This window comes from Nanorana parkeri, unplaced genomic scaffold (assembly GCF_000935625.1).
Source record: "Nanorana parkeri isolate BGI_ZX_2015 unplaced genomic scaffold, ASM93562v1 scaffold187, whole genome shotgun sequence".
NCBI lineage: Eukaryota > Metazoa > Chordata > Amphibia > Anura > Dicroglossidae > Nanorana > Nanorana parkeri.
In genome coordinates, this window is record NW_017306455.1 from 322,911 (window position 1) to 342,989 (window position 20,079).

Genomic DNA, 20,079 nt, shown 5'->3' on the forward strand with positions numbered 1-20,079 from the left:
CAAAGTGAAACAGCATAAAATATGCAATGTTTCTATGGCAACCAACCAGCGGTGAGTCCAGAAGCATTCTGGGTGATGGCCTGCATGAGGTAGCTAATGCTAGACTGACAACACCCAGCAGTTGATTTCTTTAAAACAGGTGGAAAATGATATGCAAGAAAACATTCACCATTTTTAAAAGAAATAAAAGCTCCGGCTGTTTTCTAAGCTGTGCTGCTGTAGCCCTGCTTGTGCATTGCAGAGGACTCCAGCTACGATTCTGAAACCATTTGCACCAGCTTTGTGACACTCACGGGAAGTCAATGTTCTGACAGTCAAACAGAGGGTTTGTAATGTATGTAGATTCACTTCAGAAAGGGGAAGACTACAATGATGGCAGCTCCAGACCTCCAGCTGTTCCATTTGTATCCTGCATCCTTCATGCAGTCAACCTGCAACTTCTGCAGAATTGAGTCATCTAGCATAGCGTGAAATCCAGCTCAGCACAAGTGTCAGGCCAGGCTGCGTCTACTGTGCAGTCCCACAACTACTGCAGTCCACTGACATCTGTACAGCATTGTCCTGTCTATTGCTCTATTCCCAGTCATTGAAAATGGAGTTTCTTATGAGATCATCAGCATTTTAATAGTGGACCTGTCCCATCTGTTATGCAAGCAACGTCTGACATGAAAGCCCTTTAAAAGACCAAGAACATCAATAGATTATATTAAATATTTGCAAATATGTGTGCATTTTTTTTATAAATACCGGCACCAAACGAGATATTGTGCACTGGTGTGGGCTGTAGAATTGCCCTTTGTGGATAATAAATGGAGAGATATCAAACTGCTAACAACATATTTTTCCAGTGTGTTGATATCATATCTTTATTGTGACCCATTGTTTTATAAGACTTTGTTATATAGACAGAAATTCATTTTCCTTCACATTCACTTTCTCCATGAGCCTGTTTCCTTTGTTACTATTTATTTTACATATAGCTTTTCCCCAATGTTATAATGTGTTAAATGTGTGCATAGCCGTCACTAGCCTTCCCAGCAGCCCAATAGCAGCTACTCATCAGCACATTCCACAGACACAAGCACACATTTAGAGCAATCCTGCGCTTGGCTTATGCCCTGCATCATACAGTTACCTGTAAGACCCCATTCACACTGAGCTTCAACAGAATACATGCTGTTTCAGCGTTGATTTGAGCTGATCAATTTTGAACGACATTGAGCTACAGTGCACATTTTGTCACACTTATTTTGGCAGTCTTATCAAAGTCTATTGGGGCCAAATCGCTTGAAATCTGCTGGAAAATAGCTCAAGTTCGAGCGACAAGTTTCAGCTACAAGCGACATTGAGCTGTGAGATGTGAACGATTCCATTGAAATGCATTGGAACAAGCTACATTGAGCTTCATATTTGAGCGGAAATCGCTCTACAAAACGCTCAGTGTGAATGGGATCTTATTCACTCCCCGACCACTTGGTCCAATGCTGGAAGCTGAAGGAAGTGCCCAGTACTTTCAGGTCTGGTCCAGCTCGCACTGTCATATAGGAAGTCTGAAGCCATGTGTAAGCTACAACTCCAGCCATTTGTAACGTATACAGGCTTTTGCTTAAGGCAGCTGAACAGCAAAGGTAGGAAAGGATGTTTGTATTAAGTGAGGAATGCATAGTTTTATTCTACATTCTGGAATTGTCTGAGAGGGAACACCACAATATATGCAGATTATACAGTACTCACCACTTACCTGTGTGCTTTTGGGTACAGCTGACTGTGCTTAGTGTGGCATTTGTTGTTGCTCTCACTGTTACAAAGCACACACTTTTATGTTTTAAAATGTTTACTTTAGAGCTTTTTCATAATTGTAAGGGTTTCCTCAAGATAAAACGATGCTGGGGATGCTTCCCTCTCACCCCTGTATAGCCATAAACATGAGTACCTGGAAGAGCCAAGCATGCACGATTATGGAAATATCTTTACAAGAAAGAACTGTTGGCCGGCAGACAATTTTTGTGGGTAGCGAAGGAGAGGTAATGACTTTGTCCTTGTTGTTTGTTTTTTTAGGTGAAGAGGAGTCTGTATTGGGCCCTCCTCCATCAGTTGATGAGGCTGCCAACACCCTCATGACCCGACTGGGCTTCCTCCTGGGAGAAAAAGTCACTGAGGTCCAAGCTGCCAGTGCACAGTACAGCATGGAGGGGCAGGAAGATAATCAGGTGAGGTTAATGCTGGCAGAGAGGTCTCTGACCAAACCAAAATGCCTATTACAAAATTCCATTCATTGTCTTCTTCTGTGGGTTGTTGTTGTTTTGGGCACAATTGGCCTCATTTATCAAATTGTGTAAGTAAAAAAATCTGAAGTGCCAGTAACCAGTCAGATTTTACCTGTACTTTTGAAACAAAAAAAAAGATGATGGGATTTCTTGCTAGAACAATCAAAACATTGCTTTTCTCAGACCGTAGAGATATATAGATGATGTTCTTTATGTTATTAAAGTCTACATGTGACATTTTCAAATATGGTAAAATGGGCCCTAGAAGAGCCATGGGAGAATCAAAATCTAAGGTGTGTTATGTAAAATTCGACCAGAGGTTGGAGTGCCACACATTACACCCCTCCCATGCCCTTCTATTGGCCTAAGTGTGGGGCAAAGATTCGCTAGTCAAAAGGCAGACACCTGGAGAGAGTGGGAGCAGCATAGAACCTTGGATTATTATTTACATCAATCAATTTTGTGCTCTGGAAATAAACTTTAAGTGTATGAAAAGCTTAAATGCCTTGTTTTAGTTCAAGTAGGGAAGGATTAAAACTCTAATCAGGTTTTCTTATTTTGTTGCCTGTGTCCTATGAAGGGGCTTTCCCTTCACTTCTTGTCCTGGAGGTGCAACAGGAAATGGGAGGAAATCTTTCCAAAGTGAGCGAAATTCCTGCAGGAACAGGTGTTCCACTCGGATGATATTTCCTCACTTCTTGGTCTTGTGACAACTGTGAAAGTTTGGATTCCCCATCACTTTCTGATTCAGTGACAATTGTCCCAGGGCCTATGGAGTGGTGACCCCCCCACCCCCAGTGGGGTCAGAGGCAACCACATAAACCTGACAAGGCGTCTAGTGCGCTTTCACTTTAAGATCCATGCAGGTATCTTAAGGTGTGGAAGTGTTAGGTTTTGCAGATACAATTAATGTGCAGTTGTAGGGGGTTTATTCGGTGTAAAGCTGAAGGTTAAGGGTTAAATTATAGTTAGGCGTAGGCTGAAATTTTACGTTTAGGTATAAGCTACATGTAGGGTATCTTGATCTTAGCAGGCCTGAGCAGGATATACAATAGGTTTCAGAAATGTTTGTAAAATTGTCCAAGATAGCAGGCACCAAGGTCACCAATACACCTAAAAACCTATTGAGAAGCCTTCGCTAGATTAGAAGCAGCCTTATTACACTAGACTGGTGCTCTGTATCCTTAGCCGCTCATATGTTTGGATCTGCTGATTATTGTGACCTGCATTTTTTTTATTGACAGTAACCTCTGCTTAATGCTGAGCTTGACTTGCTGAGGGCTTGTGATAGGTTTACTTTAATCCTGTAGATTTCATTTATCAAAATATAAGAGTTTTGTACACAGCAGGCGATGTAATCCTGCCTCACCCTTCACTAAACTTGCAGATAACCTTTGAATCTGCCACCCCTGTCCTCTGCAATAGCACCCTCAGGTGCCTTTACTTACCTTTACCACCACTCCTCCTCTTCTCTAACGCTCTCCATTGTCCCTGATATGCTATTGGCAGTTGACAACAGCACTGGGGTCTAGTGATTGGCCAGTCAGGCCCCGAGTCTTACAGTGTGAGGAGGAAGGCGGCATGTAATTGGTTCCTCATATGTAGAAGTAGCGTGGTTTTACAGGGATCAGTGTTGTGGGGAACAGCCAGAGGGTGCCTAGTGCATGCTGGGATGGCAGGTTTAGCATTTTCTTAAAATGACAGGTTTGCTATAAGATATTTTTAAATCCCAACTGGTGAATGTATTACCTTTATTAAATCACTGGTTTGACCATTAATTCATTAGTTCAGTCCGTGGTAATTAACATTAAGCTTAAAAGTTCCTTTTATGATAGTCACATATTTATATACATCATCCTCGCTTAATTTCAGAAATGTCACGTTGTAATTACATTTGTTATTAAACTAAGCACTTCTTTATCTTTACCTCATTGACTGTGCTCAGAACATTCTTCATCAGGAGTCTTATGACTTGAATAGCTTAAACATGATTGACTTCAGAATTTTGTTTTTTCAACCTTCTTACTCCGCTATCCTCACTCCAACTCAGGGCTCTGCGATGACTCAGAGGATCAGCCCCTGTTCCACCTTGACCAGCAGTACGGCTTCTCCTCCTGCCAACAGCCCGTGCTCTACCCTTCCTCCACCCAATACCACTGGTGCGACCAAGGACTGCAGCCCCACGTCCACCCTGGAGAGTAGGGACAGTGGCATTATTGGTAAGTGTACAGATTTATACATTACAACATATGATGGGCGGAGATGGTAGGACAGTATTTCCACAGTGATGAGGGAAGATCTGCTGATCAATAGGCCCGATGCCTTTGAGGTCACAAAAATGGAGCTTGACTAAACGGTATGTATGGTGAGGTGCTCTGGTTCCGTGACTATTATAGAAATGTTAATGTGGCCAGTTTAGGCTTTGCTATCGATTGTCATTTATGATATTCATGTTCTCTTAGATCAGTTTTGTCTTTACTGTATACTTGTCAATTCTAAAGGCGGATGAAGGCATAAAAATGATGTTACCATCTACAAGGGACTTATTGTGGAGATGTTGAGATAGTCGATCTCACATCTGTAGACGAAGCCTCAGTGCCTCATTGTCTCAGGGTATATAGTGGCTGCACAGGTTAAAACAAGCTTTGTGATTCCTGTTTTTAACTTTTAAAGTGTCTGGGCAAAATAAAAATATATATATTCTTTAGTACATCTCTGCAATACATGCACATTTCCCCCAATTTGTCTCCCTTTACAAATGTGCTGCAAATACAGAAATGTTGGCATGCCAGAAATCCAAGCAGCTCATAACTTCTTGATTGAGCTGACAACCCTGCCCCTGCTGCACTGAAATCACAAATATTGTTGTCAGCCCTGCCGGACTACAGAATTCCACCTCCTCATCTCTAACATAACGATGAGGTGTTCTGCAGTCCTGAGGGGAGAACTCTTGGGATTTCAAAACAGCAGAGGCACTCGGTTGTCATCTCACTGCAAAAGGTTAGGAGCTCACTGGATTTCTGGCAGGATCAACAGGTCTTTTTCTGTATTTGCAGCATTTTTGAAGAGACAAAACATGGGAAAATGTGTATGTATGGCAGAGATGTACTGAATTTGTTTTATTTTTCCCAGACACACTTTTAGATGTAGATGTCCGCATGTTCCTCCCCTCCGTGCTTCATAGCATAAACAGCATTTGTGTTCCTTCCTAATGTTGAAATACATCTTCAGCAAGTTGGATTGTACCTTCATGTCTGACTGTCCTTGGATGTGCAGGGGAGCTTAAAACACATGTATTCCACCATTGGCATGTTCCTAATGTGTGAATGACTGTAACAGATTACCACTGCCCTTCATCTGACAGATTGGAGGCATGCTTGCTATTTTTAGAAGGAATCCACTTAAAGGTGAAATTCACACAGAATGATTGGCTCGTGTAGAGCATCCGTGTCAGGAAAAATAACAATTCAGAAATGACCTTTTTTTTATCATTCAGATCATGATTTTTATTCATTTCATCTCTATTTGATGGTCATTCCTGCAATTATTTCAGCCAGCAGTCCCTATGAATTGGTATAAATCTTCTCCCATTTGTCAAATAGACTTCAACAATAGAAAGATCGTTCTCTATATGCGGCCATCTTGACGCTAATATAAATGAGACACGAGGGTGTTAGTACAGTGCTGTTATCACCCTGTCTCTGCTTGCTTCAGATTTCTACCCCTTGACCCCTGCCGTGTAACCCCCACCAGAGCCCACTTTATAAAATGCTCATTCTGTTTATACAATGCTTCAGCAGCCTGCAAAGCCTCATACACTCCTTATTATTCATAAGACCTCCTGCTGACCTCAATCCTGTGCTATCATATCTTCTCTGCGCATTAACAGTCTTCCAGCATACTCCCTATCTCTCTCAGCGAGAATAGTCCCACCAAGCCTTGACTAAAAACTACCCAGTCTGACTCCTGCAAAGCAGAAATCAATCTCTTTCCTCCCAGAGAGAGATTTTTACTCCATGATTGATTCTTCTCAGTTAGGGGGTCCTCACATTAACCCTCTCCTGCTTCAGATAGGCTCAGAAGGATCCTACCCCTGCTTGCCCCAGGAACAAAGAGGGAAATATTCATATGCTTCAGGGATTGCTTTAGCAGTAATCCCTTTCTACCCTAGAGGCACGGTACAGGTGATGACTCTTTTTGCCTCAAGCACACACCCCAGGCTTTCCCAAATGTTTAATCAGTCCCAATGAAGGTGTGGTGTGTACACCTTTGCTGTAGGTGTTGAATTTTCCCAAGCATTTTTCTCTGTGCTTTTACAACACTAAGGTATAAGGTAGTACACATTCCTTCGTTACCTATGATTGCAGCATTTACCTTCAAACTATTTTTTATATGGTGCTCACATTTTTACATGCCTGTTATTGTAATAAATGGAGATGCAGTTGCCAAAAAAAGTATGTGACCCCCTTAGAATTAACTGGTTTTCTGCAATAATTTGCCATAAAATGTGATCTGAACCTCATCTACAGTAAGTCACAACAATAGACAAACACTGTGAGGGGAATTTATCAAAATTGGAGCAGTTTCCCATGGCAACCAATCAGCCTCTCTCTTCATTTTCAAAGCTTAACTGAACAAACTGAAAAGACAATCTGATTGGTTACTATGATCAACTGGCTGCAGTTTCTGTCTGCTCCAGTTTTGATCAATTCCCCTCCATGTGCTTAAGCTGATAACACACAAAGAATTGTAATGTCTTGTGTCTTTATTGAACACACCCATTAAACATCTGCAGTGCTGGAGGAAAATGTAAGTGAACCCTTGGAGTTATTATTATTATTATACAAGATTCATATAGCGCCAACAGTTTGCGCAGCGCTTTACGATATAGGGAAGACATTACAATCACAATACAAATCAAAACAAGATGGTAAGGAGGGCCCTGCCCCTGAGGGCTTGCAATCTAAAAGGGAGGGAGAAGTGATACATTAGCTGGTCGAACCACCTTTGGCAGCAATGACTTCAAGCAAGCGCTTTCGGTAGCTCTGGTTCAGACCTGCACAACTTCGGGAGGAATTTTTAACCATTCCTGTTTACAAAACTGCTTCAGTTCAGACACATTTGTAGTATGGTGGAGGGAACATCATGATTTGGGCTTGCTTCACTGCCAAGTTTAAGTTAATGAATTCCCAAGTTTAGGGTGGCTGTCTGCCAAGCTGGAGCTTAGTAAAAGTTGGGTGATATAGCAGGACAATGCCCCTAAGCATCAAAGTAAATCCACCGAAGACTGGCTTCAGAAAAAGAAAATGCACCTTTTGGAGTGGTCCAGTCAGAGCTCAGACCTTAACCCATAGAGATACTGTGGAATGACCTTAAGAAAGACGTTCACACCAGACTTCATTATAAATTGTAGGATATATTCCAGCACAGTACAGACAGGGTTAAAAGAGAACTACTGTCCAACCTTTCTTGGCCATAGTTCTCTTTAGGGTAACAGGAGAACATTTACTATGTCCTCCTGTGAGCCATAGCTCAGAGCTGTGGTGCGGCTGGTAAAGATCCACCCCGCCACCTGATTGACAGCTGGAAGCAGATCCAGCTGTGCCCACCCCCTCCGCGGTACGTTTCTCTAGCCAGCACTGGAGGAACGGAGAGGAGAGAAGGAATCCATGCGGTGAGCCGTGACTGACAGTCAAAGCTCTCTGCAGGGAAAAGATTATGAACTGAGCAACCATCGGTTTATGAGCACTCAGTTCTCGACCAATAGAGCCAACTTGACAGCTTCAGTGTCGCACATCAACTCTAATTAAAAGGAGGATTATACACTCCTCCCCATAATTAGAGTAAACATAACTTCCTAGAGCCCCCTCCTTACCATTACATAGGGGGAGGCTAGGTAGGATTTTAAGCAACTAAAACACCTAAAATGTAAGCATAAGTGTTTAATTAAACATTAAGAGAAGTAAATATAATCCTTTTTTTGGCTTTTCTTCTATTTTGAGTCCCAGGAGTAGATTTACTAATGTCCTCCAAAGTCCGCATATAGAGAGCTACTGCCTGCTGTATGCTGACAGTGCAGAACCACGCTGCAGCCGGAAAGGATACCTGACAATATTGTCGGAATCCACCCCACTACCTGATTGACAGCTGGCTCTGCCTCTCTAGTTCCATCAGGGCAACCTGTGCCCGCCCCCTCCCTGTCTGTCCCTCCAATGAGCACTGAAGGAACAGAGAGGGGAGGGGGAAATCCCTGCGGGGAGCAGTTGATGACAGTCATTGCTCACTTCAGGGAGAAGAGCGTGAGCCATCAGCAGTTACACGATCACTCAGCTCTCGTTCTATAGAGCCGGCATGTGACAGCTTCAATGTACCATTCTGGCTCTAAGTATTAGTAAAAGTATATTCTACTCTCCCAATACTTCTCCTTTAAGTTAAACAATGTGAATGGGAACATATAACAAATATAATATAGATGTTATGCTAATTTGGCTGCAAATGTGGAAATATGCTTTAGGCTGTTAATATTATGTGTTGTTTCAGACGTAGTTGTGTTTTCAGTTTTGGCCCATTGCAATGCTCAGATGAGGACTGGTCTGCTTAGCACTACCTAAGTAGTGATAAGGAGTGCCTCTGACTTTCACAAGTGCTTGTTATTGTTCAGTGATACCTGGCCGATCCTTCTCTCCTATTGATCATGCACCACTTTAGCCCATAGAACAAGTCGCAGGAGAAAAAGCAAGAGCAGCTGGTGCCAGCACTACAGATAACAGGTGCATGTCCCCCTGCCTAACATATCACGGAAGACAACTGTCCGAGATGTGTTTGGCCTCATCTATAGTGGATAGTTTCCCCTTCAGAGCCCTTGAAACACACGCTGTTGCAGTTAACCCCTTCCATGACCCAGATACTCCGCTGCTGCAGATGTTCAACTTTTCTAACCGTGGGCACATTCTCTTATAAAAATGTTACCTTTCATCCTGCATGCCATCCATAGTCTTGTCCTAGAGACACAGCACACTAAATGAAACAAATGTGAAGGTGCTGCTTCCGGCAGCTGATTAGAATCCAGCTTTTGTCTTTCTAGGGCACATCAGGAATTGTAGCATCATATTTGATGGATTGCTTTGGGCTCCAGTTATCTGTTGCTCCAGTTCTTGTGAGTCAGCCCCACCATTTTATGGGTAGTTTTCATGATTTACTACAGTCAATTGTCATAAAATATACATTGAAATGTATTATTGTAATTGTTGCTCACCTTTTTTACGTTTCCTGTTCCATATTGTATGTTATATACATATTGTTGTCCGCACCAGCAAAACAGCTGCTGAGATAACAGGATAAACCACTGGGCAGATTCATAGATTTGTGTTTAGACAGTAAAGCTGGGTAGACACAGATTATCATTTCATTCATGGGTGGCCCTGTTTCTTCGACAAATGTTGATCATTAGATTGTGGAAGGGACATGCTGGAAAATTGTTGGCCAAACAGGGAACTTTATGCTGCAGTAGAAGGTTTTACAACCTGCATTGCACGTCCTAAGTAGGGAGAGTATGTAATGACTGGTATATGGACCAGAACCTCCAGGAGCAGGCCGTTGTCTGATACAGGCTTCCTGTAGAGCACAGGGGGCCCCTCAAACCCATGTGGAAATGGAGATTGCAACACCAACAAGAAGTTTATAGACGTTCATCAAATTTTAAAACTAAAATAATTGTATTTTATTTGATTTCTTCAGTTAAATGTTTTTTGTTTAATTCTTTATTTTAGTGTTTTCATAAAACAGGCAATCACAAACAAAACACATAATACATAAATCAGCTATCACATATCTTTTCCACATGTGAGATCTAGACTGGGCCTAACCAGCCCCAAATAAATTCAAAAAGTAACCTTAGCATTGTAAGAGCATATAGAGAGGGTCTGGGGGCTGCGTATAGGCCGGGACATGTCCAATGGAAAAGAAAAGTCACAGTGGCAATATTTCATCTGAACTAGTAGGCGAGACGTGCGGTGCTTCCGAGCTACGCGCGGTCTGAGGGAGCTGGCTATCATGAGCGAGATCACCCAAGAGTGTTATGTAGATATTGGCCACTGTGAGGTAGCAGGAGCACGTCCGACAAGGAGAAGACAGGAACGGAGGTTAGGAGTTATTGGTGGTGTATAACGGGTAAAGGATTGGATTCAGCTTCTATCATTAAGTTTCAGCGTAACTGTGTACTATAGGCTGTCTGACTCGACAGCAGAATCACACGTTTAGTACATTTAGGGACACCGAGGCCTTACTCATGTGGTTTAAGGCCCTGGTGCCCAACCAGCAGCCATTTGCCACTTTTTGTGTGGCCCTCAGATCTCTAGCAGTCTCATGTAATGTATCCCCAGTCAGTGACGATCTCATGTAATTTATCCCCAGTCAGTGACGATCTTCTGAAGCATGTACCAAAATTATTCTTACAATATTCTTAGGCGTTTTCATTTGCATCAGAAATTCATTTATTGAAAAGTTTGATATATATGAAGTTTCCTTGGGAATATCCTCTAGCAGTTTCACGGTTACATCAGCTGGTTTTCCACATGGAGCTCCGCTGTTTAGTAGCTGGGTGACCATGCAGGTTGTATCTTTATCTTTGTATTTCTGTTGTGGTTCAGCTCTGTTTTTATGTGAATTCTTGAAGAAGACTTTATTGGGTGGTTCAGTATTTCTGTGCTACCTGAGGCGTGTCCCTCTCCCCCTCCATTCCATGACTCCAGCCTACTTCACTCTGTTTCATAGGTCATTTTATATCTTCATTTTGAATCTTCATCGCTTTGTCCCTCCAGATCATGTGATACTGTTTAGGAGTTTAACATTTGCCATTCCCTTGCCACTGTGTTCATTATGTGAAGTCATCCTTCATCCATGGCCCCACACAACATCTGTTTGCATATTCATGAGACTCATTTTCCTACTTTCTCACACAAATATAGGCCTAAGATTAATGTATTCACTACTTAATTTGCATTGCTAGAATAACATTGTTTTATCTCATAACGAGACAGTCCTAGAGAGAGAGAGAAAGCCAGGAGAGAGAGAAAGGAGAGACAGCTAGGAGTGACCGAGGAGAGAGAGCCAGGAGAGACACTCCTGGATGTCTCTCTGTGCTCTCTGTCCTGGCTTTCTCTCCTCGCTCTCACTCCTGGATGTCTCTCCTTGCCCTATATCCTGGCTGAGAGCGAGGAGAGACAGCCAGGAGTGAGGAGAGACAGCCAAGACAGAGAGACAGCCAGGAGAGAGAATGAGGAGAGAGAGCCAGGAGGATGAGCGAGGTGACACCGCCAGCAGAGAAAGGAGAGACAGCCAGGAGAGAGAGCAAGGGGAGACAACCAGGAGAGAGAGCGAGGTGAGACAGCCAGAAGAGAGAGTAAGGATACATAGTGAGGAGTGACATCTTGTGTCCATGATTCAGGGCCATACACTGCAGAACTTGGTAAATGGGAGAGAGAGAAGAGTTGGAAATGTTGTATGAACCATTAGAGCCCAGTCACAGTGGTGGTCTACACCCATACTGTGCACGAAGCACGGCTGCATACGGGCAGCACCAGGATCTTCTAGTTGCCCCTGTCCCCCTGACATGATGACATCTTGTGTCTGGGTTTCAGTTGACCTGAAACACAGATACAGCACATAGAGAACTCAAAACCCAGACTGTCTGGGTGAATTCCGGACAGGTGGATACCCTAGTATAAGGAGGAGAGAAGATTGTATCATGACACCTGCATATTAGGAGGACCCTTGCCATGATATATATGTATGAGGAGGAGTAGAGAAAATCTGATCATGATATGGTATGTGTATATAAGGAGGCAGAGGCAGAGTTATGTAATGCCTGTGTTATGGAGGAGGTGATGATGTCTGCTATCTGTATATTTGGGAAGATTGTGAATTATAGACTCTAGTGTATATTATTACTAAATCTACATAGTTTATATTAGAAAGCCATCATACATCGTAAACTGTAATTAGAAAGCTGTCTTATGTATACGGAATGTATAACCTCTCTATTATCTTGTTATATCAGTGCCTGGATCTGTGTATTAGAAAGATTGAATACTACATAATATGTATCTGAGAACGCTGTCAGAGATCAGACACTGAATATGCTTTATTTGAGAATGCTGTCAGATACACTGTATATAATAGAGACGTCATAGAGTGTATCAGATACACTGTATATAATAGAGACGTCATAGAGTGTATCAGATACACTGTATATAATAGAGACGTCATAGAGTGTATCAGATACACTGTATATTGGCAAAATGTCAGCCAAGAGGCATTGAGGGGCCCTTGTCAGAAATGTACTTCTCCCTGCGTCTTTCTTCTGTCAGCAGAAGGTGAGCGGGACATGCCCATGATGTCTGTATTATGGGTTCCGGTTCTCTGACGTACGCAGCGTGTCCGTGGTTTGGATGTATAATGTCTGTGTGTTTGCTCTGCTTTCCTGCACGCAGACTGTTATTTCTACAAGGAAGCCGTTGCCTTAAGATCCTATCGATCTGCCTTTCCGCCTCCTGCTGCTGAAGTGGAGAGGGAGAGGAATGACAATGTCTCCTTCTCTGCCTCATGCTGAAGCAGAAGATCGAAGATTATGAATCGATGTGTCAGATTCCAACATTGCCCATTATTTTTCTTAGTAAATTTGTCAATGATGAGAATGCTGCCATGAAATTCGTGCTGACGGGTGTACGCGGGGCACGTGCGCTGTTAATTCCCAACTGCAGGTCCCACACATGCCCTGAATTGTGATTTACAATAGAATCTGCTCCGCTACTAACCTGCAGTGCAGCTATTAGAACATCCAGCCGAAGAAGAAGCTGATTCATCTTTGTAGAGTAATACTTTGTGGGTGTTCATTCTAATTCCTGACTCCTTCCTCTTACCTGCAGCTACCCTGACCAGCTACTCTGAGAATGTGGACCGGTCCAAGTATGGCGCAGACAGCAGCAAAGACCTCGGTTCTCGTGGGTGCATTAAACAGCCTCAGAAGTCCATGGATTCCAGTCTGTACCGTTTGGATGAAAATATAATGGCCTCTACCTTCAGCCTAAACAAGATCCCCGAGAGGGGACTGGACACAGGACTCTCCCAGTCTGTGCAGTCCATCCCACTCTACCTCATGCCCCGACCCAATTCTGTTGCAGGTGAGAAGAGGTGTCACCACCTGAATTGTCGCGGACTGCTGTGATTGTACTGTGCACAAAGTTCTGTTCCTGCGTGTGTCTAGAATCTTAATGCTGCTCTCTTTCCGTGGGTGTGAGGGGGAGGAAAAGAGATACAGGACTGCAGATGGTGGGAGGGAAATGAATCAAGCTTAAAAAAAACATTATTGTTAATTAATATGTTTTCTCTACTTGGACAGAGAAAGGGTTAATCTGATAAACATCTACTCATTTTGTTTTGGAGGGTTTTTTTTCTTTCAGTTTAAATAGCATTGGTGACAGACGTTTAGTGGGGTACATAGCAATGCAGGTTGCAGCATGCCTTTCTTCTGCAGTAGGTCACTCAGTAAAGAAGAGGACCAGTGTTCAGAGTACCTGCCCCACAACCATATGATCCCCAGAAATTAAGAAGAACATGCAAATGCTGGCCACTGGACAAATTATAGCATGTCTATGTGAAAGACACATTCTCTGCTTCAAAGATACACTGTATATTGGCAAAATGTCAGCCAAGAGGCATTGAGGGGCCCTTGTCAGAAATGTACTTCTCCCTGCGTCTTTCTTCTGTCAGCAGAAGGTGAGCGGGACATGCCCATGATGTCTGTATTATGGGTTCCGGTTCTCTGACGTACGCAGCGTGTCCGTGGTTTGGATGTATAATGTCTGTGTGTTTGCTCTGCTTTCCTGCACGCAGACTGTTATTTCTACAAGGAAGCCGTTGCCTTAAGATCCTATCGATCTGCCTTTCCGCCTCCTGCTGCTGAAGTGGAGAGGGAGAGGAATGACAATGTCTCCTTCTCTGCCTCATGCTGAAGCAGAAGATCGAAGATTATGAATCGATGTGTCAGATTCCAACATTGCCCATTATTTTTCTTAGTAAATTTGTCAATGATGAGAATGCTGCCATGAAATTCGTGCTGACGGGTGTACGCGGGGCACGTGCGCTGTTAATTCCCAACTGCAGGTCCCACACATGCCCTGAATTGTGATTTACAATAGAATCTGCTCCGCTACTAACCTGCAGTGCAGCTATTAGAACATCCAGCCGAAGAAGAAGCTGATTCATCTTTGTAGAGTAATACTTTGTGGGTGTTCATTCTAATTCCTGACTCCTTCCTCTTACCTGCAGCTACCCTGACCAGCTACTCTGAGAATGTGGACCGGTCCAAGTATGGCGCAGACAGCAGCAAAGACCTCGGTTCTCGTGGGTGCATTAAACAGCCTCAGAAGTCCATGGATTCCAGTCTGTACCGTTTGGATGAAAATATAATGGCCTCTACCTTCAGCCTAAACAAGATCCCCGAGAGGGGACTGGACACAGGACTCTCCCAGTCTGTGCAGTCCATCCCACTCTACCTCATGCCCCGACCCAATTCTGTTGCAGGTGAGAAGAGGTGTCACCACCTGAATTGTCGCGGACTGCTGTGATTGTACTGTGCACAAAGTTCTGTTCCTGCGTGTGTCTAGAATCTTAATGCTGCTCTCTTTCCGTGGGTGTGAGGGGGAGGAAAAGAGATACAGGACTGCAGATGGTGGGAGGGAAATGAATCAAGCTTAAAAAAAACATTATTGTTAATTAATATGTTTTCTCTACTTGGACAGAGAAAGGGTTAATCTGATAAACATCTACTCATTTTGTTTTGGAGGGTTTTTTTTCTTTCAGTTTAAATAGCATTGGTGACAGACGTTTAGTGGGGTACATAGCAATGCAGGTTGCAGCATGCCTTTCTTCTGCAGTAGGTCACTCAGTAAAGAAGAGGACCAGTGTTCAGAGTACCTGCCCCACAACCATATGATCCCCAGAAATTAAGAAGAACATGCAAATGCTGGCCACTGGACAAATTATAGCATGTCTATGTGAAAGACACATTCTCTGCTTCATAAATATTACCTGTTAAACATTCACTGGTGGAGAATCAATCACTCCCATTTAAAGCACCTGGACCTGGATGGTTCTCTACCAGAGAATGTTTGGGAAAGTCACATTCTCTTCTTTATAAACAAACCCCTTGGTCCGCTTTTGTGTCAGATCCCATGTTCCAGATGAACATAATTTATCACCATCTTTGTTGTGTGAGGGTCTCCCTGATGGATGGGTCATGTAGGCCCCCACACTACATAGTTGTTGATAATGTGTTAATCTGACAGATGAACTGGATCTACGTATGTCCAGCTGTGCAGTAAGTGTTTCTGAAATCAATTTTCTCTCTAGAAACAGTTATACAGCATACGTACATTAAGCTGCTGTTTTCAGAAACTCAGGCACAGAAAAGAATTGTGAAAGAATAGTGAATCTGCAGGTATGTGCACAGTATTATCGCACTTGTTCTTCCTTTACACTTTACCTTCAGAAGGTTAATTCTACTATAGAGAGGTGAATGGAATTTCCTTGGCGTGCACTTGGCTGGGGTCCACAATGATGGGACTTTGAAATTCCACAACAAGGTGGAATGTTAATTGCAGGTAAAATATGGAGTAGTTAACATGCAGCAGTCCTGGTGTGCTTGTATGTAAATGAAGAGTCCAGCTGAGCACGTATCTGTTGGAGATCACAGCTGGAAATGAAGTGTATTGACATGTTGTTCTGTACAGGGAATATATTTTCTTGTATCGCAGAATTATTTATGATCCTTATCCCTTCATCCTTAATCCTCTTTTTCCCCTTTCTACCATTTTCCACTGCTTATACATTGTACATTTTGTTCTGATTTTCTTTTCTCTTTACTTGTTTGTTTCCTTCTGTAACCTTCCCCATATTGCTTCTTTCTTTCCTTCTGTAACCTTCCCCATATCGCTTCTTTCTTTCCTTCTGTAACCTTCCCCATATTGCTTCTTTCTTTCCTTCTGTAACCTTCCCCATATTGCTTCTTTCTTTCCTTCTGTAACCTTCCCCATATTGCTTCTTTCTTTCCTTCTGTAACCTTCCCCATATTGCTTCTTTCTTTCCTTCTGTAACCTTCCCCATATTGCTTCTTTCTTTCCTTCTGTAACCTTCCCCATATTGCTTCTTTCTTTTGTTCTGTAACCTTCCCCATATTGCTTCTTTCTTTTGTTCTCTCTTCACTCCATGACTACATCATTCCTCTTTTGTGGTCTTTGCTTTTCCTTCCACCTTGCATTGTCCCTTACCCTGTTATATTTAGTTTTTTCGTTCTCTCTCTTTTGATTGCCATTTATCTATTTAACCACTTTAGCCACTAGTTCCGCACACCTAGAGGATCTTGCCTACTTGGATGAGCAGAGACATACCCCTCTACGAACCTCTTTGCGAATGCCACGACAGACCCTTGCCGGACCACGTACCCCACAGGATCTGCGAGGTAAGAGCGGCAAGAGTATGGTAATCCCTTCCATCACTTCCTCTTTGTATAATGGCTGAGCTAAAATTGTCTGTGAAATTATCTGTAGTCCCGGAGTTAATAATAAATATGGTAGATCCAGAGTTTCTGACAGCAATCACTTTTTTTTTTCTCTGCTCAGTTCGCTTTGCTCCCTACCGGCCTCCTGACATCTCCTTGAAGCCTTTGCTGTTTGAGGTGCCGAGTATCACCACAGATACCATGTTTGTGGGCCGGGATTGGCTCTTCCATGAGATTGATGCACAGTTGCAGAGTGAAGATGAGAGTGTGAATCGGGGTGTAGTAATCTGTGGCAACATTGGTTTCGGGAAAACTGCCATTATTTCTCGGCTGGTGTCCCTGAGCTGTCACGGGACACGTATGAGACAGATAGCATCCGACAGCCCCCATGCCTCACCGAAACGTGAGTATTAGTGAGAGATTTGTAAAAAGACATACAGAGATCATTGTAAATGTAACCTGTAACAGATGTTTACCATCTTCATTGTAAATGTAACCTGTAACAGATGTTTACCATCTTCATTGTAAATGTAACCTGTAACAGATGTTTACCATCTTCATTGTAAATGTAACCTGTAACAGATGTTTACCATCTTCATTCTAGATGTGTTTCCACTATAGTTTAGTTCAGTGATCATGTGACATACAGTGTTCTGAAAATGGATTTTAGCTATTTTCTAACTTTACTCCCTTCTATAAACAGACTCCGAGGCCAACCGTGAAATTGCACAGCCAGGGCAGACGCACACTGGCATCTCTAGTGGCAGCTGTCCGGGAACACCTGAAATGCGTCGACGGCAGGAGGAATCCATGAGAAGGATAGCAGCACAGGTAATGAGGACAGTGATTAATTACAACAGGCGTTGTTCTCAAAAAGGGAAACTGTACACATTTTTTCTGAAGCAAGAGGCTATGCATAGGCTTTGGCAATGTCTGGCTGTTACTGCAGAGAAAAAGGCCAGTGCACAAACTGTACTGCAGTATGGTGAGCCTGTGTCTGTTCTGTTATTCAGCCAAGTGAGTCAGAGCATAGACTGCTGCATAGTGCTACTGGCAGAGGAGGGCGGGTATGGGTATATATGAGCTGATTTATAATACCTGGTGTACGGGAAAACTGACCTGTCAATTGTATATTTAGCATCAGTTCTCTAATCCCAGTACATTGATGACATGTACTGGGATGCCTTACCATGCTCCAATTCCCATAAAGCACTCTATGTAATTTAGAGCATTAACTACGCAGGAAATTAGGGAGCTGGTTCAAGAAGGATGGTGCAAAGGTGTGAGTAAGAAGAGTAAACCAGTGTATGGATAATGGTAGTGAACATAAACGATGTGTGGACTCTGTAGCTGGATAGGGCAGAGCCTTGCTAATACTTTGGGAGGAAAGGCAAAGACTATGCACTATCCAATTGGCTTTTAAGGGGGATGACCCTTTGTAATATATATTGCACTCTTAAGGTGTCACTGCTGAGCAATCCTGACCAATACCTGTGCAGTAGACCAACATTAGACTCTTGTACTTTGTTACAGTACATCTGTTTCTTTATTGGGCACTCCTTTTACAAACCTTAAATATCAGTTGATTGCTAAGAGTGGATGTCTGTGGTAATGTCCTTCTGTTTATTTTCTTTAGGTGGTGGCATATCACTACTGCCAGGCTGACAATGCATATACCTGCCTAGTGCCTGAGTTTGTTCACAACGTCGCTGCCCTGCTCTGCCGTGCCCCCCAGCTTGTAGCTTACCGGGAGCAGCTGCTGCGTGAACCACACTTACAAAGCCTACTAAGCTTACGCTCCTGTGTGCAAGATCCAGCTGCCTCGTTTCGTAGGGGAGTTCTAGAGCCACTGGAAAACCTATACAAAGGTAACTGTTAAAGCAACTTCAATGATAACAATCCCTAATGCTTTGTATTAAACCTGCAATACCTGAATTAATTTCTTTCTGGCCTCTGTTTCAGAGAGGAAGATCCCCGATGAGGATTATATCATTCTGATAGATGCACTGAATGAGGCAGAGTTCCACAAGCCAGACTATGGAGACACTATTGTGTCTTTTCTGAGCAAGATGATAGGAAAGTTCCCCCATTGGCTAAAACTCATTGTGACTGTGAGGACAACCCTGCAGGTTAGCAAGTCTGTGAAGAAATCTCTCCTTCATAGTTCACATCTTTGTCTTCCTTGCGATGTCACTCTCTCCATCCTATTCCTTTACTATTACTCTTTTTCCTGTTCATTTACTAGTCAATGTTCCTTGGTAGACTTGGACTACATAAGATATTGCAGTACACAAGTTGTACAACCAAAAATCTCCCATTATTGATCTTGTGTTTCTCTCACTCACTTTGAAACGGCATCTATTGACTTCTATATTGATCATTATAATAACAGCTATTGACATAATTGCCCATGATGTACAACTGTGCACCATCAATTACAATCATTTAGCATTGATTATCAGATTATTATAAGTCAATGGGAGTGGTTTCTAGTGACTTCCAGGATTCCATCATTGATCTTACACAATGTTACACAAATCATGTCACCATGTGGATTGGGCCTTAAACACACTTTATTTGTTTCCATAACAGGAGATTACCAAGATGCTTCCCTTCCACCGTATATTCTTGGACCGGCTGGAAGAAAATGAGGCGATAGATCAGGATTTACAGGCCTACATACTGCAACGCATTCACAGCAGTTCCGAAATCCAGAACAACATCTCCCTCAATGGAAAGATGGACAACACCACATTTGGAAAGCTCAGTTCCCACCTGAAGACTTTGAGCCAGGGCTCTTATTTGTACCTGAAGCTTACATTTGACCTTATAGAGAAGGGCTACCTAGTACTCAAGAGCTCCAGTTACAAGGTGGTTCCTGTGTCTCTGTCCGAGGTCTACCTCCTACAGTGTAACATGAGGTTCCCAACCCAGTCCTCTTTTGAAAGGGCTCTCCCTCTTCTTAATGTTGCTGTAGCTTCCCTCCATCCCTTGACTGATGAGCACATCTTCCAGGCCATCAATGCAGGCAGCGTGGATGGAGGTCTGGAGTGGGAGGACTTTCAACAACGTATGGAGAACCTTTCCATGTTCCTCATTAAAAGAAGGGACCTGACTCGTATGTTTGTTCATCCTTCCTTCAGGGAATGGCTAATTTGGAGAGAGGATGGAGAGAAAACCAAGTTTCTATGTGACCCAAGGTGAGCAAGTTGATGTCTTGCATTCACAAGCTATTCTTTTTAAATCTGCATAATA

At 43.0% G+C, this 20,079-nt stretch overlaps 1 protein-coding gene across 3 annotated transcripts in view; it reads left to right on the forward strand.

Annotated features, from left to right (window-relative positions):
* Nucleotides 1-20,079, forward strand: part of TANC2 (tetratricopeptide repeat, ankyrin repeat and coiled-coil containing 2) — a 259,959-nt gene that overhangs the window by 216,140 nt on the left and 23,740 nt on the right. For all 3 annotated transcript variants that reach the window (XM_018555203.1, XM_018555204.1, XM_018555205.1), the window contains 9 exons: nt 2,059-2,210; nt 4,318-4,486; nt 13,193-13,447; nt 16,660-16,785; nt 16,946-17,227; nt 17,528-17,655; nt 18,461-18,692; nt 18,787-18,953; nt 19,417-20,024. In XM_018555203.1, the coding sequence (XP_018410705.1) occupies nt 2,059-2,210; nt 4,318-4,486; nt 13,193-13,447; nt 16,660-16,785; nt 16,946-17,227; nt 17,528-17,655; nt 18,461-18,692; nt 18,787-18,953; nt 19,417-20,024 (2,119 nt within the window). The remainder of the gene's footprint in view (nt 1-2,058; nt 2,211-4,317; nt 4,487-13,192; nt 13,448-16,659; nt 16,786-16,945; nt 17,228-17,527; nt 17,656-18,460; nt 18,693-18,786; nt 18,954-19,416; nt 20,025-20,079) is intronic.